Raw genomic sequence first — 26,980 nt, 5'->3', positions numbered from 1 at the left:
TATAACCTAGATTTTTTTATTATTTAAAGTGAAAATCATATTGTTATTTTTCAATATGTAATTTCTATATTAAATCTCTAAAAACAAGTTTATAATATATGCAAATTTCAGAGAGAATTAGTACATGATCAGTGATCTTCCTCTGTTCTTATATTATTATTTTTTTAGCCAACAATTTTATTACGAGGATCCCCTAGCCTTCAAAGAAACAATGGGGAAAAAAAAAACCGTGGGCCAGCTGTAAGCTAAAGTACAATAATACAAATCCCGAGGAGGTATATGTAAACATACCAACCAGATTGACGAAAATGCCATGGAGCTGCCACACGTGACTCAACTTGTTGTCACTTGGAAGAACGAACAACGCGACAAACAACCTCCGTGTCCTGTAAAAACATCGAATTCTGTTACTTTTAAAAAATAACAGAATAATTATTTTTGATAGTTATTTTTAAAAAATATTTTTTATTTAAAAATAATTATGTTAATATTAATATATTAAGTTATCTAAAAATATAAAAAAATTAATTTTAAATTAAAAAATTAAAATTTTAATCAAACGTATTTAAAACACACTTTTAAATAACATCTTAGTCATCTATTGTTCTAGTGGTTAAAAAATTATAAAAGTTTAATGTTTTTAAAAATTATTTTTTATATTTTTAAATAGTTAGTTGTGATAAGAAAAAGTAAAAAATAAAAAAAATTATTTTAATACTAAAAAATTAATTAAAAATAATTATTTTTGGAATCACTGTTGAAACCGAGAAGGAGCGCTAAATATAAAAGAAATTGGGGCTTAGGTTTCAACCAGAGAAGAAAATTGACAGACAAAGAAAAGACATGGAGGGTGCCTTCGCCGGTGCCTCAGCTATTACTGACCAGAGGCAAAAGATCGAACAGTACAAGCACATTCTCTCCTCCGTTTTTTCCTCCAATGACATCGTTCAATCCAAGAAATTCATCGATCACAGTAGGTTTTCCTTCAACTGTTTTTTTTTTATCCTTTTAATTTCTTATGGCCTTACCCTATTGTTGAAAAACGACATGTAGTGTTGTCGGACGACGTACCGTTGGTAGTGTCTAGGCAGCTATTGCAGACTTTTGCTCATGAGTTAGGGAGGTTGGAGCCGGAGACGGAAAAGGAGATTGCCATTTATACCCTTGCTCAGATTCAGCCTCGAGTTGTTTCTTTCGAAGAGCAGGTCTCTTTTTTACGTTTTTGGAAGTTAATTTTCTTTCCACTAGGCTGAATTTATGAGAATGTGCTTCCTTCATAGGCGTTTTGCTAACAAAAGTCACTTCCTTTATTGTTGGTGATGCGAAATTTTTTATTTTATTGTATGAGTAACAGGTGCTAATAATTAGAGAGAAACTTGCTGAACTATTCGAGTCAGAACAGCAATGGTCAAAGGCAGCTCAGATGCTCAGTGGCATTGATCTAGACTCTGGAATGAGGTCTGAGTTATATTTTTAACTATAAGAGCATGCATTTCTACTGATTATTGAGATACCCCTATTTGACATTCTTTATATATATGTATGTATATATTTATAATTTGTCCTTCAGGATCATTGATGATACATTCAGATTATCTAAGTGTGTCCAAATTGCTCGCTTGTATCTCGAGGTATTGAATTTCTCATGCATGCATAGGATTTATGATGAACTCATCAATAGTCAACAACTTGGTAGTCACTGGACTTCTGTGGATATTGTTTGATTTTATATGCTTATTAGAAATTAAAGGCAGTTGTCAAGCCAGACTGTTGGCTATTTATATGAAAGTGAACACATTCACCCATCACCTTTGTTGGCTTGACTGCCGTAATACTTGCCATTATTCTGCGTTTGGGTGCACCTGCTCTTATCAGCATGTGCACTTGATTTTCTTCTAAAATTTTAGAGTGAGAGGAGTGATTTTTTTTTAGATCAATCCACATCTGGATGAAACTGTGCCTCCAAGTTCCAAAATCTGAGTTTATTTTAATGCTAAGTTGAGGGAATTTTCTTGCTTATAGGTCTCATAAAACAGTTTGTGATTGCTACTGTTATTTCCCGCTGTTTATATATGCAGGATGATGATGCTGTTAATGCAGAAGCTTTCATCAATAAAGCTTCATTTTTGGTTAGCAACAGCCAACATGAAGTGTTGAACTTGCAATACAAGGTTCAGATAATCAATTGGTTCCAAGGATGATTTAATAAAAGGCTGAAAAGTTCATTGTTTTGTTAAGTTGTTTGCTTCTTATTTCATGTTGTCAGGTGTGTTATGCAAGAATTTTGGATTTAAAGAGGAAGTTTTTGGAAGCAGCACTTCGTTACTATAACATTTCTCAAATTGAGAAGAGACAAATAGGAGATGAGTATGTAAAACTAGGTTTATATTTATCATGATTGTTTGGTACATTTATTTTTTTGTTTTCATTCTCTGTGGAATCTTGGATTCGTATCCAATTGTGTATTTCTAGTTTTTTGATATAGATTGTTATCGAAGCATTGAATCTTTTCCTACCTAATGCCACATCTGCTATGATTCTCACCAAATTACCTTAAATAAATTTTGGATATGGAAACATAATTCAGAAGACTGTTTACTTGTAACTAATGCATTACCTTGCATTTTATGCTTATGAATTATCCAACTCCATGTGAAAGTATATCGTTTAATAAAGCCTTTCATATTTGAATATTTCAGCTTGTTTTTTATGATTGTCTTTGTGCTCAGCTTTAAAATATAAAATTTATCATCTGCAACAAAAAATTGCTGCTGTTCTCAACTTTTAATAAATAAAATTTATTATCTGCAAAGAGATGGTGCACATCACCTCTCCTGTTCCTATTTAAAAATTGTTGGTGTGTTGATACACTGATATACATTGTTATTTATGTTATTCTGTTGTGTTCATCATAGAACTATTGATGAGGAAGCATTGGAGCAAGCTCTATCTGCTGCTGTGACATGTACAATCTTGGCTGCTGCTGGTCCTCAACGATCACGTGTTCTTGCTACTCTGTACAAGGTAAACAATCTTGCCATATGCACATGAGAAATTGATTCACATTATACTGCTGGGAGATATACTGATATATTGAGGCATGGTCTAGGATGAACGATGCTCGAAGTTAAAAATTTATCCTATATTACAAAAGGTTCTCTCTTGCTCTCTCTCTTTCTCACTCACACACACAAACACAAACACTTTCACCATACTGCACCAATATATCTGTTTTCATTTGTATGTTTTTTCACCCTCAATGCCTCCCAAGTTTTATTAATGGAAACCTTGTATGAATTTACCAGGTGTATTTAGAGAGAATTTTGAGAAAACCTGAAATCGATGCATTTTCTGAGGAACTCAAAGCACATCAGGTTAAAACATCTTTTCCACACTGTTTATTGATGCTACCTTCACGTGATTATGATTTATGATTGGTACCCTTTTGCTTATTCAACAGAAAGCACTTCTGCCAGACAATTTCACGGTACTGGATCGTGCTATGATTGAGCACAATCTTTTGAGTGCAAGCAAACTGTACACAAATATTAGGTTGGAGATGCAATGGTCTTGGATTACCTTATCCTTTAGGTTCCCTGGCATAACATCTGTAATGTTTTTGTTTTCCATTGTATTTTTGCTGTAGCTTTGATGAGTTGGGCACCTTGCTGGGAATCCCTCCACACAAGGTTGGTTTGTCATGATTTGCTAAGGTTCTCACTTGATGTTCTACTGATCATATTGCATGCCATGTTTTCCTTAAATATTTCCTCCTTTGATGTTGTGTTTTGAAATCTGATGGGAGTTCAGTCTTCCTATGCATTTTCATGGGTTTTCCATATGCTTGGATCATCTCAGATGATAAGAGCATGCATACTAGAAATTTTGTGCCTATTTAATCTTGTTTTACTCGTATCTTTATGTGCAATGCTTTATGATGCTTGTGTATTTGGGTCATGCTTTGAATATCAAGTCTCTGCTAGTGTTGGCCCTGTCCTTTCATTTTCCTCCTCAGAATATGCTTTAACAGTGCTTATCGTTTTTGGAGCTTGAACATATTTACTTTGCTTTGCAGGCAGAGAAGATAGCATCAAGAATGATTTACGAGGATAGAATGAGGGGAACGATTGATCAGGTATGAACTACGAAATTCTGATTGTGAGTTTCTAAATTTCACACTTTTGATATTCAGACTACATATCATTGTGAGGACCATGATGGACTTAGGATCATTTTTATCCTATTTTATTACACTATAGTTGAGCTTTTGTTGTGGCTTGCCTCATTCATTTTATCATTTTTTTTCCTGCCAGTAACCATCTGTGTTGCAACAAAACTAATATGTTCTACTGGGACTGTGCTGCTCCCATCACATCAAATTTAAACTTTCTTGGGGTTAATCTTATTTGCCTTTTTAGCCTTGGGCTCGCTCTCCATCTGTTTCCTAGCAAGTTTAGGTCTTCCTTGATTTTGCACTGCTGCATCTAATATACCTTGTTATGCTAGGTCGAAGCTGTCATACATTTTGAGGATGACACAGAAGAGCTGCAACAATGGGATCAACAGGTGGTTCCTTCCATGATTACAAATCTCATGGAATTTAACCAGTGCTAGGTTGCTTTTCAATTTGCTTCATATACTACATGTAAGCAGCTCTTAACCCTTGTCTTCTACATTATTTTGCAGATTGTTGGGTTGTGTCAAGCGCTGAATGATGTCCTCGATAGCATGGCAAAGAAGGGCTTGTCTGTTCCTGTCTGATTGGTTTTTTTGATAGCAAGTTAGAAGATGGAGATGGATGACTTCACGTATATATGCACAAAGGCAGAGAAATTAACTTTCCATGGGTTTCTCATTATTTTTGTGAAGTTAGAATATTTTGTAAGTTTTATTTGCTTGTTTATCTTGTTAAGAAATTTCAGTATTTACTCTTGGCAGCACAACGTACAGCAATTGAGTAATTTATTGTTAATTTATTCTTTTACTGTCATGTTTTTCTTGCCAGAGGTATGGTGGCAAGTCGGTTGCCGGTCTCGATTCATTGATTACATGTGTTAGTGTGTGGCCTTTTTCGAGCAGCCTTCGTTAGTACTGTATAAGATGTCTTGAAATGAATGGATTGCGTTTGCAGTACCTCGCGCTCAACTGAATGTTAAATAGTCATCTTTCTACCACTCGTTTTGGTTCCTTTTCTATTCGCTCTGCAACCAGTTGCTGGTCGAGGCGTTAGAACTGATTTCCAAGCTCGCAGCAGCAGGCTGCAATGCTTTTTTTGAAGGTTCAAGGCTGCATGTATGCAATTGGTAGTTTCTGTTTGTTTTTGTCGTCCTTGCAGTTTGCATTTTATCTTAACTATATAGGTGAAAGTGTTTGGTTAATTAATAATTTTGCATGGATTGCACTTCAAACTTTCTTGAAAGCTTAGTTAAAAAAATCTATAATTCATAATTGTTTTTCAATCTATTTTTCGAATTTCCAGTGGTTAAAAGTATTTTTTTTCTTGAAAAATATTAAATTGATTTTTTTTAGTAATTTTAATGCATATTATATTTAATGTATTTTCAAGTGTATTAAAGCATAAAATACTTTTAAAAAATATATTCATCACAATACCAAACAGAAACGCCAGGAAGATTCAGTTTGTGAAAGCTACATGAACACAAAATTCCATCAATTGCAATTGATCGGAAATGTTTCACGATCACTATAGAGAGGAATACATTCTTGAATCCTTGCAAAAATTTAAGACCGGGATTTGTAATCATTATAAAGATGGTGCATAATCAAGCCCAAGAAGAGCACTAAAGGTGAAATTTTCATGTCAGACCAGATCCGGGAGCATGCCACTATCGCTTTTTCCCTTGTGATCCGTTCACATTACCGGGATTCACCCTAGGTGCCTGAAATCAAGGGGAGGAATCAGACTTCAATTTTCTATTTCTTACAAAAAAGAATGAATTTAGGGACAAGAAGCAGCATTTTAGTATCATCCTACAGTGCCTGCTCGAATATTTTGAATGGACAGCAACACTATGTTCCCCAATTTTTTGAAGGAGATATCGTCGGCCCCAACAATTCTCTATAATGTTTTCATTTCATGGCAGAGCGGGACACAGAACGACCACCCAAACGACAGAATAAGATTATTTACAAATCAAAGTTAAAGATCGGAAGTAGATATCTATCTGGAAGTTCATTATTCCCACATGCCAACTCATTCAAATTTTGAAATAAAGAAGCAAGAAAAATATTTTGTTCAATCAAGCACCATCAATAGCACTGTTTGAGGCACTGATCCAGGATTTTTGGAAACATTGCTGATCCAAATGAATTCTTAAATGAAGTTGATGTAAGATGTGCATGGATTGCCATGAGCAGTGTAGTTCCATTTTAGACAGGTAATTCTTGAATAAAGTTGATGTAAGATGTGCATGGATTGCCATTAGCAGTGCAGTTCCATTCTAGACAGGTAGCAAGTAATTCAGAATAGTATGGGGGAAACCTAACAAATGTTGGGGATCAAAACAATAAACGAAGATTACAAGAAGAATTGATGAAACTGACAAAAGCAAAGCTCTTAAAGGTCACGCGTATGAGAAGATAAGCAGAGTGCAGAATGCATAGGGAAAGCAGTTTAGTCTTCATTCCAGAGAGAGGGAAATTGGAAGCTATGGAACTTCATGATTGTTAAGGATTAAGAAAAGGCCTCCAATCACATAACATTACCTTGCAACAAGCACTAAGCAAAGAGATCTCTAACACTAAAAAGCAATGTGTGCATGGAATATCAAAACACTTCAGGCAATCAAAAACAGATGTACTGAAGAAAAAGCATCCTGTACTGGGAGCAAGGAATTGCTTGACAACCTGATATAATTGAAATTTCTACTACTATGAATAATTCTTGTAAAACACCAACAACACGTGTTGGCTGTTACAGGTTGCTATTTCAATTCTAAAATCCACAACAATGTAATAACACAAAAGCTTAGTTCAATATAAAAGGCAATGATCTGTATGTGTATCAACGTACTCACTAGAGGTGGGGAAGGGGTGTGGAATGCAGTAAGTAAAAAATTCAAAGACAACAGATTAATAGAAAAGATTTGTCTTTTGAGGATTTGGAGCCAAAGTCATTAAATTCCTGACAAAATGGATACCGGACCAACAAGATTGTTTGAACTAAAGCCCTAACTTCCCAGGTGACAGCTAAATCCCAAGATACTGGCCTAGTACTGGTGTAAACATACATGGGCATAGCTTCTAATATCCCCAGATTTTAACAGAGTGAAAATAAGGGCTACGATGAAAGAAACTCAATGGGAGGTCCAGATGCAAAGTCTAGAACTTCCAGTTTCACTGGAAGCATAAATCTTGGTAAAGATCTGGATGGTTCTATGAGGGTATTCTAGTACCCTTTTCCTTAGCCAAGTGGAAAGAATAATAATCCAATCTAGCAAAGGAATGTATTAAATCCAGTCTATGAATTCTTCAGGCATGCCAAATATCCAGAGCTCAAAAGGTGTGTATACTATCTATTGCGACCAGTTAATACAATCCCTTCTCTACGACACAACTAAACTATGGTGGCTACAAACAAGTGATTGCCCCCAATATCATATTAAATCAACTGGACTCGGATTTGGTCTAATTGAATCTTTAAAGAAAAATCAAGTTAAATATGCAGGGATTGATCGAGTTTTGAAAAAGTTATATCTGAAAGAATTTCAAGTTCAAAAAGTTCAACTTCTGGCGATTCAAATTCCAAGGTGGTGAGAGTATTGATGCCACTTACCTCTTGCAAAAGTCAGTGACATATCGTGATCCATTGTAGAAAATGAACCACATCAACACAATCACCAGAATATCTGCCAAAGTTTAGTAACTCACAAACTCGAATTCTATATTCAAAATTCAAAATGAATTAAAACAGAAAGATGAAATAAAACAGATCTATCTGATCAAATAAAATAAAAGAGGATACTGAAAAGGTAACGCTCCCACCAATCCAGCATGAAAAGACCAAAAGTGACATTATAGAGGTAGATCTTCCGTTGAACCCAGTTCATAGCTCTTGAACCTGAAAACTACAGGAGGTTTGTGGGAACCAGTTAGAGTCGAGCTGATTTTGTTGAAGTCATTTCAAATAACCAGTTAGAGTAGAGCTGATTTTGTTAAAGTCACTTCAAATAAAAGAGGATACGTAAAAGATCTGTTGAGAAAGATGAGAGGTTAGTACGTTGTTAATATTTGAAAGAGCTGACTTCGGGTTTAATATCCTAACCATATCAAGTACAATTCATAATTAAGTTAAAGAAATTTTGATACGTCTAAAACAAAATGGATACTGATTCAATTCCATAAAAAAAAACAGCCAAAAACAAAATTAAATTAAAGACAAACGAAAACAAATTCAAGCAAGAAATTAAAATATTCAGAAACTGTAGAATCAGAAAATTAAGCGGGCCACTCTCTTTCCTTTCATTTTGTTTTTGCTAAACAACTAGGAATGGTTATGGATCGGATTGGGGACGGGTTTTTCACGACCTAATTCTGACTCAGAATATTTGCATCCACCAGCCGTCTCCGACTCCAGGTCAGCTAGTTGCTGGGCACCCGACCTGATCTGGTTTTCTTTAAATCAATTTCTCAAAGATAAAGTCCAAGCTTAAATTACATTACATCTCCATCTATAGATCATAAGAACATCAAATATAGTTCGAACTTCAAATCCTTGTATAAAATCATTAAAATCCTCCATGAAACTTCCGCATTATATTGAAAATTAAAATCTTCCAAGCATCACAAAAATAGAATTTCTATAAACAAATCGAAAATCAAGAAACTGTTAATTAAAGGCAACTTGTGCTACATTAAAGCAAAATCAATTAGTATCAGCAAGACAAGTTACTGATTGCAAATTCTGTTGAGTATAGACACTAAACAGTAATCCAACAAAATCTCAAATTGTCTCGTAAAATACACATTCCGTATTAAAAGCCAATTTCACAAAAATTCATTTCCTCGGCCTTGCATATACAGAAAAGAAGATTTGCGAGGATTCTCGGCAAACTGGAAGATAATTTCCAAAGAACCTAATTCAAGCGTGCTAAGAAACTTATGCAAAATTTCCGTCATCCCATAACATTGAATATCAAAACGTAATTCCGCTAACTGAGTACCTGTTGGTGCTGGAGACGCTTGATGCTTCTGTTTTGGGTGGAGAGGTTATAGGAATGAGGGTAGGGAATTGAAGGGTGGTGGGTGGTGGGTGGCCGGCGAAGGCACTCAACCAGAGGGATCTGCTGTGGATTGTGAGCTTGAGGGAGGCAGGGATTGGCTGTTTAGGGTTAGAGATAGAATCTGGTCGTGTCTTTTCCTCCCAACAAATCTTTATAAATAAACCCGGTTGGGAGTGGTTCGGATTAATTCTCTATCCGCCACTACATCCGTTCCGGTCAAATCGGATCTCTTAATTTATATAATTTTGCAAGTTCTATCTGCTTGTTTATCTTGTCAAGAGGTTTCTGTATTTCCTTTTAGGAGCACAACTTACAGCAATTGAGTAATTTATTGTTAATTTATTCTTTTCCCAGCATGCTTTTCTTGCCAGAGGTAAACTGGCGAGCTGGTTACCGATCTCAACTCATTGATTAACACGTGTTGGTGCTCGGCCTTTTACGAGTAGCCTTCGTTATTATTGTATGAGATGTCTTGAAAGCGTAATTATGTTTGCAGTTCTTTGCAATGTGTTTAGCTTATCGACTGAAAGATCAATAGAGTTCTTATTCTACTCTTCTTGCTGTTAAAGTCTTTGTTTGCGACCTCTTGTGCTCCATATGGCCTCATGGCACTTTCCGATGTCATTTCAAATGTTTTTCAACTCAACTACTACTGCCATTGGAGAATTTGCTGTTAATGGAGTTTGCATAAAAACCCTGATGTTCCATTCATCTAGGTCCTTTCCGCCTCCCCCTTCCATGTTCTGTTGAATCGATGGAACTGGAGCAGCAGGAAAAGAAGAATACAGGTAGAGATTTCAGTAAAGATCTCAAACAGGACCGCAAAAAAGAGAATCCTGACATTTCTAGGGAGTGCTTGCTTTCGTCCCAACAAATTCAGTCGGTGAATTCTCAACTAAATTAAAGCAATGAAAAAGAATAATGCTTTTCTTTTGATTTAACTATATATTTACAACAAGAAAAGACATCTTCCCCTTTCATTCCTACATGATCAAAGCTATGAGCTGCGATTTATACGAGGGGGAGAGGACTGAGTAACAATTGCAGCTCCTCTCACTTGATTTCCCTAGCAAATAATCGTTATGAACACTGTTACCTGTAAGAATGTATCCATCACGAAACACTACCGTAAACTATGTGTTTGGCGCAGCTCTAGATGGAGAGAACTTTGCAGGATCCTTTCCTAAGAGCACGTCATGATTGATGGACGCCAATTGTGACAGATTCTGCATCAAAAGTACATCTTCAATGACCTCGTTTAAAAAATAAACAACCTTCCATGGGGAGTCTAAAATTATGTTTCACGAGCCTCTTGCAACATGAAAATTTACATTATCCAAATGTTTAAACAAGCTATAGCAGCAGTTGCAAAAAATTAGAGTGTAAAAGATAACACCCTATAGCCAGCAGCACCCAGGAACATGATAATCCAACAAGGTCCATGATTATTCTGCCCTTTCCCCAAAACTCTCATCTAGTGGATAGTACGTGTGAGTGACTGAGCAAAGCATGCGTTTCAGTACTAAAACTTTTGAGTTGGTCGTACGATGTACAGGAATTCAATCTATTAAAACATTTCATCTTTAGCAACTTGCAAGTTAGCTTACCTTGAAAGAGAAATTTATCAATGAGAGATCAAGTGGAGAAGAATCAAAATCTGCAAGGTCACCACATTCATCCATCTGGCAAAAGAAATAGAAAACAATGAAACAATTGCAATCATGACTTCTAGCATTCATATGAAAATGGATAAGAGAAATCAGCTCTCAACCAAAGAAAAAAAGGAAAAAAAGAAAGTGTTGTAGAGACTAGATTAGCACCATTAATGCGAGTCTAGCAATGACAGATAAAGTAATCTTCATGCAATCACTCAAGTCCATGCAACAACACTTGTAGCTGATAATAAAATTTGTCATGCTGTAAAAATCTTGAAAATACAATATCATGCAATGGATAGATGCCCAATTCTCATATAACTCCTTGATGTAGTATCCATATAAATTATCAAACCAACTATTACTGCAAATATAAATACAAGACATCCTTCTGCTAATATTTTCAAAGACCAGCCACATGTCCCCTGTTTTGTGCCAGAGGGGTGGGGGGCAGACCAAATCCATTGATTCAAATAGTACAAGCAAGATCCCAGAACCCAGCAGAATCATGAAGTTAAATTAGGTTTCCTACCTCAACACCAGAATTTGAAGATGAGTCATGCATGTCGCTGTCAGAATGGCTACTAGCTTTATCATTTGGCATTCCAACAGACATTTGAGGAAACCTTGACACAAAATAGCTTGTGTCATCTACACTGTTAGGGTTTGGAACAAAGGCAGCCTATGGACAAAATTAGTAATAGAGAAGTTAGCAATAAACAACAGATTCCAGTGAAATTAATTAAAAAAAAATCTTGCTGGTGTCTATCAAAGGTTTAAAGTGAGGCATGCATAACTTTTTTATGCACATATAGAAACATTAAAACATTATGGAGTGGCCTAGTTGATGCCACAGCTCCACTTAGCAATAAACAGCAGATTCCAGCGAAATTATTTATAAAAAAATCTTGCTGGTGTCTTTCAAGGTTTTTATAGTCAGGCATACATCATCTTTTTATGCACATATAGAAACATAAAAACAGGATGGAGCGAGCTAGTTGATGCCACAGCTCCACTAAGCAAACGGGATTAGTACTTGTATACTTGTTGAACTTGGCCTCAGAAGAAAGAATTTTCACTATGCACAAATGATGACAGGTGTTTGCACTTGGAATATATTGGATTATATACAATGCAACAAAAAGCCCAGAAGAGATTATAATGGGATGATTTTGATACAATCAGATTTCAGACAGCACATTCTTGATTAGCAATATTCTCCTGCTGACCTAATGTTCACATAAATTACTTTTTTGGGTAACTTCGATTCCTGTTCCAGGATCAAATGACTTGAATGAGGTAATTGTAACTCATAAACTACACAAAAACTTCTGCTTGCAAGGATGCAAGTGACAACGTAGGGGGACAGCATGATTTTTAATCATTTTGAACTTGAGAACTATGAATCTAAACCTCCCATTATGAATATGATGGTATGAATTCACACCTTTTGCAGTGCAAGGTTGTCCCAATCAACTCCTCTGAAAAAAGGATGTGCTCTGACCTATAAGATTTCATAAGCAAGGCACAATAAAAGCCAATTTGAAAATTCATTAGGTCATCTTTCGAGTTTTAGTGGCCCAGGGAAAATATTTGATTCTTAATCAACAAAGGTATACAGTAAAATACAACCTCTGTCGATCCATTTGCTCCTAACCGTTGACTTGGATTATGAATAATCAACCTATATAGAAAAGAATTGAAGCTGAATGAGTAATATGGCAGTGTAAAGTTGAGTCCATTATTTGATGATAACTTATACTACAGAGTACACAAATAGCAACTTCAGGGCATAGGTTGTAAAATGTGAATGCAAAACAAATCCTCCATCACATCAAAATGGTAGATTTTCCATTTCATTACCTGAAAAGCTATGAGGTAATGAAAAATAGATATGAAAATAACATTGATGAGGGTGATGTTGAAGCGAAGGTATGGTGTTGCAAGGTTTCCATGAGTAAAAATTATAAATGGTTGGACATCATAAATTTTAGAGAAAAAAATGAGAATGATTATAATGATTATGCAAAGAAGTCGGTTTTGGCATTATATTGGAGCCTTGGTTGACACTGAATTATTTAAGGGTATATAAAAGTCTCATTATCAGTGTAATTTATTTAAAGCTACAGGATACAAGCTTCTAAAATTATCAAGCACTGTCCCAAACACTTGCGTGCACAAGTTCTGAAATTGCAAATCTGCAACTTCCTGTTTTTAAGCATCAAGTGAGTAGAGAAGATCACCCTGCAATTTATTATTGATGTTTACCCAAATAATCAATACTTTTCTTGTCCAGGACTTCTATCTATTTGAGCTATCAATAATCTTCTGGTGGTAGCATCCCATATAGCCAGTAATAGTTTCAAGCCTTACTTAATATATAGGAACACTTGTCATTTTCTTAAAAAAAAAGGTGAATTAGAAACTAAGATCAATTCTATTGTGTCAAGGGATGGAGAAAATAAAAGTCATTTATCGACATCTTACAAATTCAAAGCTGATTGCCAACCTGTTGATCAAGTCTTGGGCCTCATATGACATGTCATCAGGAACAGAAGGCCAAGGGATTTTTCTATTAAGAATGTTGTCAAAGATTATCTGTGGCCATGACAAGACAAAAAACCTAACACAATTAATTTTGAGCACAGAGTATAAAAAGAAATTATGTCCACTAACAGCATCGAGGAAAATCAAAAGAACATTAAATATAAACCTACCTCAGGACGTTCAGCAGTGAAAGGTGGAATTCCAGTTATAAATTCAAATAAGATTATTCCAACAGACCACCAATCTGCAGCATAACCTGCATGAATGCCAGAAGGCAACTTCACTTGCCTGGTAAAGTTGAGATGAATATAAATATTACTTTAGGTAGAAATTAACCATGCTCAGTTCCAAGAAGAATTTCAGGGGCAAGATAGTCAGGCGTCCCAACTGCTGAGTGCCGATTTCTGTCCTCTGTTTGTTGAGCATTTGGATTAGGAGGATCTGAAGGTACATTTCTATCTATATCCGGTCCTGATAAATCAATGGTGCTGTTTATAAGGCCAATTTTTGATAATCCGAAGTCTGTAAGCTGGTCACATATACAATCATTAGTACATCACCCCTAGCAAGAACTGAAGCTGATGCAGAACACTCAAAACTACAAGATATAGGGATAAATATGGACATTTTATTTGATGCATGTTAGACGAGAATCACCTATCTGGCAAGAAAACTAAAAGGATGTTGCCAAATGTTTTAGCCAATAGATTCATTCAATACTCCAGTTCCTAAAAACCACAGTAATATATGTGCAAAAGCAACGTTGAAAGTGCACTAGGTCAATTCTGCAACCAAGAGAATATATATAAATATAAACTATTATCCCCCATGCGAGCAGATTGAGAACAACAATTATTTATGCAAGAGCGCATCATCAAAAATGCACAAAGTGTATGTGCTCACATCCACCACCTGCATAGATGCACACATTCCAAGGAGACACGTGCAAATATGGCTTATTAATGATTTTAACAATTTGTACATGTAGAAACAGTAAAATTGTGAACTATAAAGGCCAGACCTTGATGTGCCCATCATGTGCAATCAATATATTGTCTGGTTTCAGATCACGATGCACAATTCCATGAGAATGGAGATACTCTAAAGCAAGAACCTGGAACAGATATAAGCTATTTAAGTTGAGATGCAGAACTAAAATAAGCATATAAAGACATTCAAGATTTTGTTCTAACAAACCAGTTCTGCAATATATATACGAGCTATATCTTCCTCAAGGCAACCAACTTTTCTCAGCAAAGAGTATAGATCACCTCCAATAAGATACTCCATAACGAGATACAGGTTATCTCTGCAGGTGAATGAATAAAAAAATCGAACCTGCAATGATAAGACCCGTGTTTTTATAGCCCATTCAAATACAGAGGTTCAGAAGTTCTAGAAAGAAAATATTGACCATCATTTTTAATTGGCTATCTAATGATAGAAAGCAGGTCCAAGAAGGTATGGAAACAGCCAATAAAAGGGGTTGTGGAAGTGCTCAAGTTCAATGTAAATATGAAAGCAATCAAGACTTGAACATTACCACAAATGGGTTCCGAACCGTTATCAATATGTTACGCTCTGCTAATATGCGCTGAACATCATTCTTGCGTAACATATCCAATTTCTTGAGCACCTACAAAAGGCATTATATTATGAGAATATATACCAAAATAGTTGACCAATAATGGAAAACAGAAATGCGAAATTTGGAGAGAAATTACTTGCTAGCACATTCCATGAGAATAATGGATAAATAGAGATGCTTTTTAGCACTTTGACAAAGACCTATGATGAACACAAAGATTTATAGATTACAACAAGCTGCCCAGCTTCCATAATGACCCATTGTTCAATAAGTGATATGGGTAGAATTAAACTGCTAAGATTTAAGGCTTTGTTTGGTAGAGCTGATAGGTGATAATTGTTTTACATTAGCAATAAGGTGAAGAACATATTAAAATGCACATATTAAAGTCACATTTCTAGCTCATACAGCTAAACCTTAATTACCACCTAGCTTAGCTAGTTCCCCTAACCTGCCCAACTTGATCCATGATTTTTTAGCCTTTTTCTACACTCTGTAGTGCCTTCAAGCTCAAGAGCAAAAAATTCATTTTGCTGCAATGGTACGTATTCATTTATATAATCAACTGCTGCAGCAGACCTTTTCTGCCTCAACTCATCAACCTGGCACCAACATGTAGCTTATGTACTTATGCATAGGCCTCTATTTTTTTTACATGGAGCACAAATCAATTAGAAACATGGAGCTTGCTGCAAAATTTCCATACAAAGAACAACTTGCATATGCCTCACTTGCAAACCAACTGGCGTTGGCATTGATTTTTTACCTTTATTGCAAATAGATCTCCTGTTGTTCGTTTGCGTGCAAGAAAGACTTTTCCAAAGGCACCTCTACTAATTGGTTTAATGATTTCAAAATCATCAATGCTTGTCCGCTCTTTATTTGATACATGCACAGGTGTAGAGGCCGCACTGCTTTGAGATGCATTATCAAATGGAAGTCTCAAGTTTTCCTTGGATCTCTCATCAATAATTGGACTTTTTGTATCCATTAAATCACAAGCAAGTATATACTTTTCCCTGCATTTGACATTAATAATTCAACAACTTGAGTGTTGTAGTAATATAACAAATCTCTTTCAAATACTCTAGAATTACCGCAGAAGTTTCTCTATTCGGCCTCCAAAAGTGTCAATTACAAGAGCTTTGAGTTTGCTATGCTGTAAAACATCCTGCAAATCTTGCATACAAGCGAGCAAAAATTCAGATGACCCTTCTTTTGAAAGATCAGTGCCTGCCACACAGCGTGCTATGTCTGCTAGGTCAATCATCTGCCAGAAAAAACAAATGAATATGATAGAGTGCAGATTCATTCTTCATTTAACCTTGTAAGAATAACTATGTCTATAAGGAACAAGAACTGAATGCTTGAAGAATACTAATAAATATACTAAAAGAAATGCTAATAAATTACTAGAAAGAATAGCTACGATGCTTAACTGCCAAAAAATAATCTCAAAAGAAAAGAATTGATAAGGATGCCATCATTTAACACTAAATGCATAGCAGAAGTTGTGACTTTCAAAAACTGCTATCATGGAGAGTTGGGTACCATGAATGATCCAATTTAGGAGAAAAAGAAAGTTTTATACCCCATTTAAGTAACATAACCATCCATGACATGATTACAAACCTCAAATGCTCAAACTAGGTCTAGCTTCAAACAAGTGAAGGGCGATGGCCACCAACTTAAGATTTTTTCTACATTTTTCTCTAGAATTAGTTTTTTTCAATTGTAACCATGACAAATTCAAAGCTTGATTAAGCAGTTGAATCAATGGCTACAAGTGAGTGGCACAAGATAACCTCTAAAATGGAAAGTAAAATTGATTCTTGATAAATGATATTGCTGATGAAGTAGATTGCACAGTCTTAGAATCTAACTTTGTTCTCTATGTAAGTTTCAATTCTGAGATGGAAGAAGGTTTTCTAAATAAAAAACTTCTGCTAGAACCAACTAACCTGCTGGACATCTTCTAGCTCAGAAGGATTGTTGTGCTCTAACCAGAAGGAATCAAAATGACCAGCCCTGGGGGTATTTGCAGAGGAAATCGATGTCATGCTCCCAGCTGATGAGGGTGCACCATGGTTGGGTAACTTTGCACCCAAGTGGCCTTTAAAGTTAACAGAGGGGGAGTGAGAATCATCTATAAAGGCAGTGTCCATCTCATGTATGTCCTCAAACATCCCTTCAACGCCTCTATTTCTCCATTCACTTGTTTTGGGAGACTGACCTTCAGTAATGACAGAGTTTGTACTTTGTACTCTCAAATTTTCAGGACTGCCATATGATGGATGAAAATTCATATTGCGAGAGTCAATAATCTGCTCCAGTATCTCTTCAAGGTTTGAAAGGCGTTCATCTATGTCTACGAAATTCAAGTCACATTTATCCGCATATGCACATATATAAGAATGGGATTCGAGATGAGAAATTGGAACAATTTCTTCGCATATCCTACAGATTACTAAATCAGATCCATCTAAAACTCGCCCCTGGTTGTCAATAGGATCATCTAAATTTTGTCCCTGCTCATGAAGCGAACTACAGTTCTGATTGTAACTAATATTCCCAGCAGACCTGTTATTTCCCTGACAAAAATGTTGCACTTGTGAAACTGAGTCATTTTTGGATTTTTGTGATTGCAACTTTTGTTCCAAAAACAGAGAATCCTTGTTGGAATTTAAGTCACTCTGATCAGCTGGCTGTACAGAGCAGCAACATATTTCTGCAGGGAGAGAAGCAGTAATCTGTCCCTCCAACTTTTGCTTTACATCAACTTTCTGATTTAAAGCATAACCATTATCAGAATCAGCAATCCCACGCTTGGCAGCCCAGCTCATTTCAACAGAAGGGACACTTTCCAGACATTTTTTCAATTTCCGAAGAGATTTCTCATCAATTGGTTCACTGTCTTTCTGGAACTGTAATAGTCTTGTGCAGCGTGTCAATATGAAAAGCATGCGAGTAAACAGCCACTTGAGGATTCCTGTTTGACACTGTTGCCTTTTCTCTGTCAGATCTTGAACAATATCTTCACATTTCATGCGAAACTGTGAACACTTCATCTCCATACAGAATTGAGACAGTGTCAGAAGATCTACAGCCAATTTCCGCTCTTCTTGCAAGGAGAAGTCAGTTTTCTCAAGGACATCCATGGCATCCCCGATTAAACTAGCCAGCTCTGTGTTTGCTACTGCTTTAGCAGCATCAAATCTTGAATGCAGTGAACCCAACAGCTCCTGTTATCAACTCATGAGATAGAGAGAAAGAAAGTAGTAAAATTATTCTTGATGGTTAGAGTCAATGGAGTGAAACAAGATTTTCATCAAAGAAGCACATGCATAAGAGAGAAGTCTCCTTTTGTTTCGCATGCAAAGCAAATAATTCAAGAATCTTTTGGATGGGGTTTTAACCAGTTTATGGCATACCAGTAGTCACTTTTTATATGATATAACCTGCATCTCTCAGAGAGATAATTTCGAATATATGGGTCATAAGAGATCAACAATGACCCATTGGGAAAGGGGAAGTTAATAACCTGTTGAAGTAACAGGCTGTTGAAATATGACTAAGAAATTGATGCTACCATTAAAAAAAATATTATGTATCACCTAATCAAGTATTCTTTAAGTATACCTTCAAATCACTGTAGCTATGAGCCCGTGGTTGGGCAGGAGGAATGCCACCCTTTGGTCCTAATTCATGAGAAAAGCTTTTTAAGCCTTTTGAAACTTTACTCCGGTTTGGATTCTCTGATGAAGAGATTTCCTCATTTAAATAATTGCATGCACCGGTAAATTCAGTTCCTGCACGCTCCTTTCTATCAGGTGTCTTAGCTTCCAAATTCCCCTCCTGCCCAAGAAGATGCATGCTTAATTAGTGCTTCCACTAAAGTACAGAGTCCAATCAAGCATAGAAGTACTACAAACAAACCTCAGAAGGATGCCAATCCCAGGCTCACCTCAACATTTGGAGAAACATCATTAATAACTTGAATGGATTCCTTTGATAAATAAGATGTGATCCATTGAGCTATGCTCTTTCCTTTACGGGAATCTTCAAAGAACATGAAATTAGAAAGTCATTTCAATTCCAGAAATAAACAGCAGTGTGATATCAGATTGAATTGTTCACTAAAAACAGATATCTTATTTTACACAAATGATCACAGAAGGAAAGTGAATCTGTAGAAAGCCTTCAAAGAAATTTCCTGGACTAAAATATTAGCTTTTCACTAACAAGTACAGGATTCCAATCTATTGGAAGAGTCACCATATGGCATAACCTTAAAAGGAAACCATTTCTCGTTCATTCCTAATAAGAAAGGAACGGGATATGGTTTACCTACCACCACTCCAGGAGGGCCATCAACAAGAGGAAGAACAATGTATTTGATCCTGCTAGTGCCAAGGACAAAAACTAACAACTTAGTCTTGGCAAACAAGGACATCACTACATCATTTTAACTAGCCGTTATGCAGGCACATCCATCTTTATAGATTATGCTCGATATCCAACTAACAGAATCCAATTAGACCTTAAATCAATTCCTTCAGCTCTGCAGTGTCTCCCTCGCCAAATAATTCATTTATCACCGAAGGAAAAAAAAAATACTTCACAATTAGTTCTTATCCATAAAAATCATCCTCGGTACCTTCTTTAAGCTCCATCAACAAAAGAACCATAAGCCATGCTGTCAACTCTTATTTTGACCTAACTTCTCGTGAGCCTTAAATATTTGATAATTTCACCCAAGCACATGCCTCTATAGTGGGACTCCACAAAAGAACACAAAAACTAAAATTTCACACCAATCCCCTCACGTTTTCCTCGTTATCACCTTATTACAGTAACATTCTCTTCTTCAAAAATTTGAGCATTCCCTATAACTTGTTGAGATGAGTTGCCATCATTAATACCCACGCAACTAATTAACCCTGAAAATTGCATTGCAGCTTGAAAAATCTCAATCAACTAGGAATTGATCAAATCAATTTTACACAGTTCCGCCAATTGGATTCCTATTTTAATTGAATAACTGCTTAATATTTATAGTAAATAACGAGCTGGCTTTCATTTCCTTTATCCAAAAATAAAGAAGAAAAAGACAGCTGAGTTTCGTTTCGTCTCTATCTCTAGTAGATAGATTAGCTTATCCTTCTTTACTGACTACTAATTTTAATTAAGATTCATCTTAACTATACATAATTATCACCAAAAACAACGGAACAAAATCAGTCTGAGCTTTAAAATAAAATACAATCGAACCTGCTTTGAAAGAAGCGTTCTTTCCACGACCCTGAGCCATCGGTTTCTGTTTATCCTTCACAGGAGGCCTTGAAGAAGCTACAACATGAGTCTTAGACTCAGTCAACTCGTCAGGTTTTGAACTCAGTTGTTCCTTCGAAGGTACTCGCCGAGTCTTAATCCGATTCAACCCCGTTGGAATTCCATTATTAGCCTCTGCTGTTGATTCCTGGCTGCTCGGTTCCGTCATCTTAGAAATTTCTTCGAGGAAAAAAGTAACAAACCAGTTGACACTCGTTTTGCTCTTGTGATCTTTTTGTAACGGAAACTTAAAAAAAGAGGACAGAGCCCATGGAGATGCAAGCCAAAGTTAGTTAGTATTGAATTGACACGCCCACGCAAGAGCAAGGAAGGGTCGTTTCTGGTGGTTCGTTGGTTTGCTATGTTCTCTTCAAACTTTGAGAGAGAGCGTCAAAAAATAATGTATTATTATTATTATTTTGTAAGGCAAGCCTTTTTTTAAACAAAAAATAAAAAACTTTTTGGTGACTGTGGATTTCGGTTTTATGATTAGGAAACAATTGAAAAGGGAATAATTGAAATTATTAAATAAATCAGAAATAAAGATACAAAGCTTCTCACCATGTCATCGATGATCCGTGGAAATGCGACCTCTAAAAAGATTGAGTTTCTCTCTTCTACCTGCTGGAAATCTAAGGAAATTCCATTTCCATAGAAGAGAGAAACTTGAGAGAAAATTCTCTACTTTTTTTCTTTTATATATATATAGAAACACAGAGTGTACATATGAGGGGTGATTATGGATTAGATTAGATCCCATTCAAACCCGTAATCCGCTTTAATCGTTCGTTTTAGGACGGAAAATAATTTAATTATTTTCTTTTTAAAAAATAGATTTTTATAAGGTGGAAATAGAATCTAGTTTGTCATGCTCGACATCAAGTATTTAATTTTAGGGTATAAAATGTGGATCGCTTTCATTATGTTTATCAACAAAAAAATAGCCATAATATGAAATTAAAAAAAAATTAATTAATTTTAGTGTAGAAATATCACTTTCTACCTTGAGTTATCTACATTCTGGTCCGCTGAGTATGGCACTGGTATTCTTCCACTTGGATTGGATAGGGTCTTCTCCTAGTGCTCTCAAAATCAAGTGGAGGACACGTGGATTCATCGGTGGAGGAGATTGTACATGTGCAGTAATTAACACCGAACACATGTTAAAACGCGAAGGATACCAGCACTGTTCATGCACTTTTGATTCTTAAAGTTTTATTTTAGGTTATTTAATCTTAATTTAAAATTAAGTTTAATTGCTTATGATTTTTCAGTTAATAATAGGATTGGAAGAATAAAAACTGAAATGAAAAATATTTTAAATATGGATTGCCTTCCAAAAACTTCAGTAAAGATATATCGAAATTTTTTATTTTTTAAAATAATATAAATTATATAATTTTGATATCTCAATTTTTTTCACATTTAATTTTGATATAAAAAATTATATTGATTTTCTTACTCTTAAAGTTTAAAAAAAATTATCTAAGTTTGGTTTGATTTTTAGTTTTGGATTGATTTTGATTTTTGATAATTTTTTTGATTTTTTTAAAATTATACGTTTATAATTTTTTTCATATATGTTTTTAGATATTTTCGGTCAAAAATAAATTAAAATACTAATTTTTTATCATAAAAATTAAGCCATAATCTTTCAATTATCACATTAACTGAAATCTTATAAAATTAAATAATGAATCATCTAATTTTTTTAAGAAAATAATTAGAACGACATGTTTTTCATCACAAATACAATAAATAAATAAAAACACACTTATACGGACCTGCAAATAAAAGCTCACACGTGGCCCTGAAAAAATAGGTCAAACCTAATAGCTCATGGCTTTTGCTTATTTCTTTTGTTTTTCTAAAATATTTTTTTATTTTTTTTTAAATCAATGCTTTTTTATTAGGTTCTTGTTTCTAATTTTTTTATTTATTTATATTTAAATTAATACATGTTCTCTTTTTTATTTTATTTAGAGAGTATCTTTTAAATCATAATTATATTTTTGATTATGCATTTAAAATTTGAAGAGTTTTTATGATTCTTTTTCTTCTTTTTTTATCTTTTGTTTTTATAAACTTTATTTTTAAAAATAAATAAATATTATTTTTATATAATATTTCTAATATATACAGTTTTACATTGTGTTTCTTTTCTTTTTATTTTATTTAATCAATTTAATTTATGTTTCTGTTTCTATTATTATTTGCTTGAATTAAAATATTATTTTAATAAACAAATTTAACAAACACAACATAATAAATATTTCATTTTCAGAGATTAAATATCTTATTCTATATTTATTTTTTAATTTTTTAATTTTTATTTTTAGTTATTGTTTATGGTTTTTTTCATTTATTAACATATACAGTTCTTGATTTATTTAATTATATATATGCATAAGCTTTTTTGTTTTCATTTAAAAAAATATAAAAGCATGTTGGAAACACCAATGAATATATTTTTTTTAATTTGAAAAAAAAATTATTCAACCATACTAAATCGCGGATTAAGTATATAGTATTTTATAATTATTTGTGAGTTTTTTTTGTTGCAATTATTTTTTTAATTTGTTTTACCTGAAAATTTATTAAATTAATATTTTTTAAATGATTTTAATGTATTGATATTAAAATTAAAAAAAATAAAAAAATATTAAATTAATTATTTTCTATTAAAAAATACTTTTGAAAAAACATTACATCATAATATCAAATATATAAATAGAAATGTTTTCATTAAAGATAATATTAGAATTGATGTTTTCTAAAATAATTATTCAAATAAAAACTAAATATTTTTTTTCCTTAATCAACACCAAACTAAAGTAGAGTTCGAGGAAGAAACAAACTCCAACTTGTATTACTCTTAAGATTGTGGATGTGATATATTTTTAAATTTAAATTATATATTCAATAAATTTAAAAATATATTAAAATAATATTTTTTATTTTTAAAAAATTGGTTTGATTATCAACACATCAAAATAATATGATCTAAAAATATAAAAAAAATACTAATTTAAAATAAAAAAATAAATAAAATTTAAATTTTTTTAAAAATACTTTTAAGACATAAAAAAAACAAACATGAACTAAATTTAAAAAATATAATACTTGATTGTTGCTATGATTTAAAATATCTTTCAAAGATATTTTTATTTGAAAATACTTTAAAATAGTATTTTTTTTTTATTTGAAAATACTTTAAAATAGTATTTTTAAAAAAAATAATATTATTGAAACTACAAAATTATTAAAAAATATATATTAAAAAAATATCAATTTAAATTTGTATTTTATCAAGTTAACTATACATTTAAAACACATATAAATACAGTTTCAAGCTCCCGAACAAACAGCGCTTAAAGGCAAGTTAGATCAGGTAAAGACTACTCTCTCAATGGCATGGGAATAACATCTTATCCATTATTATTAACCTTGTGCAAGTGCGACTACAGGCTAATTAAGTTACAACACTGAAGGCTCAAACGGCGCTGGTAATGCAGAAGAAAAGTCCAACTGTCCAAGGACGAATCTAAAAAGAATACCAACACCACAAGTTGGAATGTTACAACAAATTTATCTTGTAACTCAATTGCTATCATCCACAACTTGATTGTTTGCGTATAGATTCTCCCTTCTTTTAGGGTAACCTGTAGATTCCAGGGCTGGACCCCTAAATTTTAGATCTGAAGATGCTCTATAATTGGGATCAACAGAAGTAGGTCTAGCACTGGCATCAGTGGAACTCGGCCTGAAGGAACTGGTTGCTCCCCCGGTGTATCGCGGAGGAGAAGGATACCCCCTTGATCTAGGTCTCAATCCACTAGCCCTTAAGTCCATCATATCACTACTTCTTGAAGATGAATCCACAAATGACCTGTCTGCAGAGGCCGACGACCCTAATGGAGCTCCAGTTGTAGCAGATGTGGAGCTAAAAGGATCATCAGGCCCCCACGATGTAAGGGCTTCCTTCTTCTTGGCAAAGAATTGCCATGCTCCAAACAGAAAGAGTATGAATAACAACACAGGACTTGTCCATAGCATTGTGTTGAATTCTCCTTTAAATATTGGAAGGTTGGAACGATACATTCCCACATACCCACTCCCGAGGCCAAGAACAAGAAGTTTTTCACGGTCACTCGCAATTAATGGTATCACCCTTCTTCTCTCGATGTTTGCATCTGCCGACTGATAATTCAGAAATGATGATTTGATCTCATCCAGAAGAGCAGAGAAGAGAAGGCGAGGTCCCCCAACCCTAACATAATGCTGAGATGAAACATTGTACACAAAAACCTTCTCTTCGTTAACAGCAAACAAGTAGCCCTTAATCGATTGTAAGGCAAGAGGTTCATCCATGTCAAATTTTCTCTTGGATCTGACCCTGCATTTGAAGTTCATTATATCCCCTAACAACAATACATTAATCAAATCCCCTTCTGATGTAAATCCATATGCTTTAGACCGTTCAGTGGCATCAAAAACATAATTCCGAGCAAGAGTTTGGTTCAAACCTTCACATTCAGATTCTCTGACTTTCATGCTCCTCAAATCCAATGACCCTGCACCACTTTCTGTCAAAAACAAAAGCCTTTGCTTCAAGAATGCAAGTGGTTTACTTGTGGGAATAGCAGAACCATGAACAGTCCCATTTTCCCTAAAAACCCTAATCACCCCACTAACATCCGATGACAAGATATACCTTGATCTGCCGACATGATGCACTTCCAAGATACTTATAGGTGAACCTTGTTCCCCATTCTCAAGGAACGCAAACTTACCAACATTTTCCATAGAAATTGTGCTCCACTCCTCCCCGTTCGACACATCATGTAGTTTATGCACCAAAACTGCCCCATTCTGATGCCCTGTTACCACAGTACTCTCATTCCTATAAGCCGATAAATACGAAACCATAGCTGTAATTGGTGAAGAAGACATTGTGTAAAACTCAACCACAACATCCCCATTCCTTAAAAACACATAAACCCTCCCTCTATCATCACCAACAGCTACATACTTGCTAAGCCCCTCGTAATCTCTAAATGGCAAAACATGGATACACGTTGCATCAGAATCTAATTTCACAGCAGACACGAATTGAAACCTCTCTGACCAAAATGGACTGTACTTTGTAACTGAAACGGCCCCCACTCTCTCTCCATCTCTAGTCTTGGCCTCTAATCCCTCTTCTTCAACTTTTCGAACCAATCTCTTACCATCAAAACTTCCCTGATTAATCCTTTCTGGCTCTTGATTCTGTTCTCTATCAACAGATGCTACTTTTGGTAACTCAGATAATTTAGGCTCTAATTTAGCAACTATTTCACTGAGGTTCCTCACTAGTTGTTCAAGTTTATTTAATAAAACTTCCTGTTGATTAAGCTCAATTCTAGAGTCAGTCTCGCGTTCACGATAAGGAGCATAGTGGATATCATGCTCGAGCTCTTGTTGGGTTGAGACGGAGCTCGAGTCTGCCAAAATTCTAGACGGGGAACAAGAAATGAAAAGCAAATAGAGGAAAAGGAACAACTTGCCTTGGTGGGAATTTGCCATTGAAGAAGCTTGACAAAGTCGTGTATCAGTGTGTTGCTGTTGACATATTTTGTACAGCGGAATTGCAGATCTTTGGTGTCTGGATCTAAATATTGTAGGGAAGTTAGCTGGAATCCATGCTAGTTTTGCTAAATCTAAGGTGCGAGACATGAGATATTTCGGATCAGAAGTGTGGTTTTTTAGGTTATTCTTGACCTGTAGCATCCACGACCTTGTTAGCTGATTTCTAGCAATCTAGCTAAATTATCAACATTAAAAACAAAATTAAAAGAAGAAGCCCTTCTCCTTCTTTTCTTTTCTTTTCTTTTTTTTTTAATTTTAAGTTAATGTTTTTTTTTAATTTTATTATTTAATATTAAATTTATTTTTATTAAATTATTATGCTATCTAATTGGATTGCAAGTTTAACGAATTAACTTAATAAACTCAAGTTTTTTTAAATGATTATTTTTAAAAAAATTATATTTTTTTAATATTAGATTAATTAAAAATTAGATCTCATAATTTATTTTATTTGTTTTTTATTATGTTATTTTGGTCTCAACACTTGAGAATAGTGCTTAACAGATTAGCTCGATTTGAATCAGATTGTTTTTTATAATTTTTAATTAATTTTTTTAATTTTATCATTCACATTGAGTTGGTTGGAAATTAAGTTTTATAATTTATTTTGTTTAACTTTATGTAAACATATCTTGATATATGATTAGAGTTGCGAGTTTTGATGTTTTAACTTTAGTTAAATTGGGTTGATTTTAAAATTTTAATTTTTAAAAAATTTATTTTAATTTCATAACTCGGGTTACAAGTCCTTCAACACTGGATTAGCTTTTTAATGGATTGTCCTTATATCATTACTTGAGTTATGAGTTTTATAGGTTAACTGACACGACTAAAAGATTGATGTCTTCTCCCAAGTGCAGGAGTGTCGAAGTAATAAATAACCCGGCAAGACCGGGGTCGAACCACAAGGAGGTTAATTGTACAAATTATAAACAACAATAATAGCAATAACAACAATAACTATAATAATAATAATAATAATAATA

The 26,980-nt window shown here is 34.4% G+C and overlaps 4 protein-coding genes across 6 annotated transcripts; 1 reads left to right on the top strand and 3 right to left on the bottom strand.

Annotated features, from left to right (window-relative positions):
* Positions 1-797: 797 nt before the first annotated feature.
* LOC105112680 (COP9 signalosome complex subunit 4-like) lies at positions 798-5,048 on the top strand. The gene is made up of 14 exons (XM_011008451.1): positions 798-973; positions 1,054-1,205; positions 1,355-1,458; positions 1,571-1,631; positions 2,079-2,171; positions 2,267-2,367; positions 2,916-3,024; positions 3,110-3,154; positions 3,306-3,374; positions 3,461-3,552; positions 3,647-3,689; positions 4,076-4,135; positions 4,507-4,566; positions 4,687-5,048. The coding sequence occupies exons 1-14, from the start codon at positions 844-846 to the stop codon at positions 4,759-4,761; spliced, it is 1,194 nt and encodes a 397-aa protein (XP_011006753.1). The 5' UTR covers positions 798-843; the 3' UTR covers positions 4,762-5,048.
* Positions 5,049-5,591: 543 nt separating this feature from the next.
* On the bottom strand, positions 5,592-9,545 carry LOC105112681 (transmembrane protein, putative (DUF3317)). Of its 3 annotated transcripts, none has more exons than XM_011008455.1 (4): positions 9,183-9,545; positions 7,985-8,087; positions 7,796-7,868; positions 5,592-5,900 (listed from the first exon to the last, which is right to left on the bottom strand). In XM_011008455.1, the coding sequence occupies exons 2-4, from the start codon at positions 8,067-8,069 to the stop codon at positions 5,888-5,890; spliced, it is 171 nt and encodes a 56-aa protein (XP_011006757.1). In that variant the 5' UTR covers positions 8,070-8,087; positions 9,183-9,545; the 3' UTR covers positions 5,592-5,887. The 3 variants fall into 3 exon arrangements, with proteins under 3 accessions (XP_011006757.1, XP_011006758.1, XP_011006756.1); XM_011008456.1 differs by lacking the exon at positions 9,183-9,545 and adding an exon at positions 8,548-8,715; XM_011008454.1 differs by lacking the exons at positions 5,592-5,900; positions 9,183-9,545 and having other exon boundaries at positions 7,792-7,868.
* Positions 9,546-10,058: 513 nt separating this feature from the next.
* LOC105112678 (Protein kinase superfamily protein) lies at positions 10,059-21,042 on the bottom strand. The gene is made up of 18 exons (XM_011008450.1): positions 20,925-21,042; positions 20,304-20,610; positions 18,997-19,091; positions 18,672-18,887; positions 16,994-18,274; positions 16,130-16,302; positions 15,799-16,051; positions 14,988-15,080; positions 14,642-14,782; positions 14,466-14,558; positions 13,781-13,973; positions 13,615-13,700; positions 13,407-13,495; positions 12,530-12,581; positions 12,345-12,401; positions 11,430-11,579; positions 10,850-10,924; positions 10,059-10,468 (listed from the first exon to the last, which is right to left on the bottom strand). Exons 1-18 carry the CDS (start codon positions 20,925-20,927, stop codon positions 10,376-10,378), a joined length of 3,450 nt encoding a protein of 1,149 aa, XP_011006752.1. The 5' UTR covers positions 20,928-21,042; the 3' UTR covers positions 10,059-10,375.
* Positions 21,043-23,776: 2,734 nt separating this feature from the next.
* LOC105112676 (uncharacterized membrane protein At1g75140-like) lies at positions 23,777-26,178 on the bottom strand. Its single transcript, XM_011008449.1, has one exon. The coding sequence runs from the start codon at positions 26,133-26,135 to the stop codon at positions 23,964-23,966; it is 2,172 nt and encodes a 723-aa protein (XP_011006751.1). The 5' UTR covers positions 26,136-26,178; the 3' UTR covers positions 23,777-23,963.
* Between the last annotated feature and the right edge of the window lie 802 nt (positions 26,179-26,980).

Source organism: Populus euphratica, unplaced genomic scaffold (assembly GCF_000495115.2).
Source record: "Populus euphratica unplaced genomic scaffold, PopEup_1.0 scaffold356.1, whole genome shotgun sequence".
Taxonomy (NCBI): Eukaryota; Viridiplantae; Streptophyta; class Magnoliopsida; order Malpighiales; family Salicaceae; genus Populus; species Populus euphratica.
Note: the sequence above shows the minus strand (reverse complement) of the source record. Positions and strands in the feature narration are given on the sequence as shown.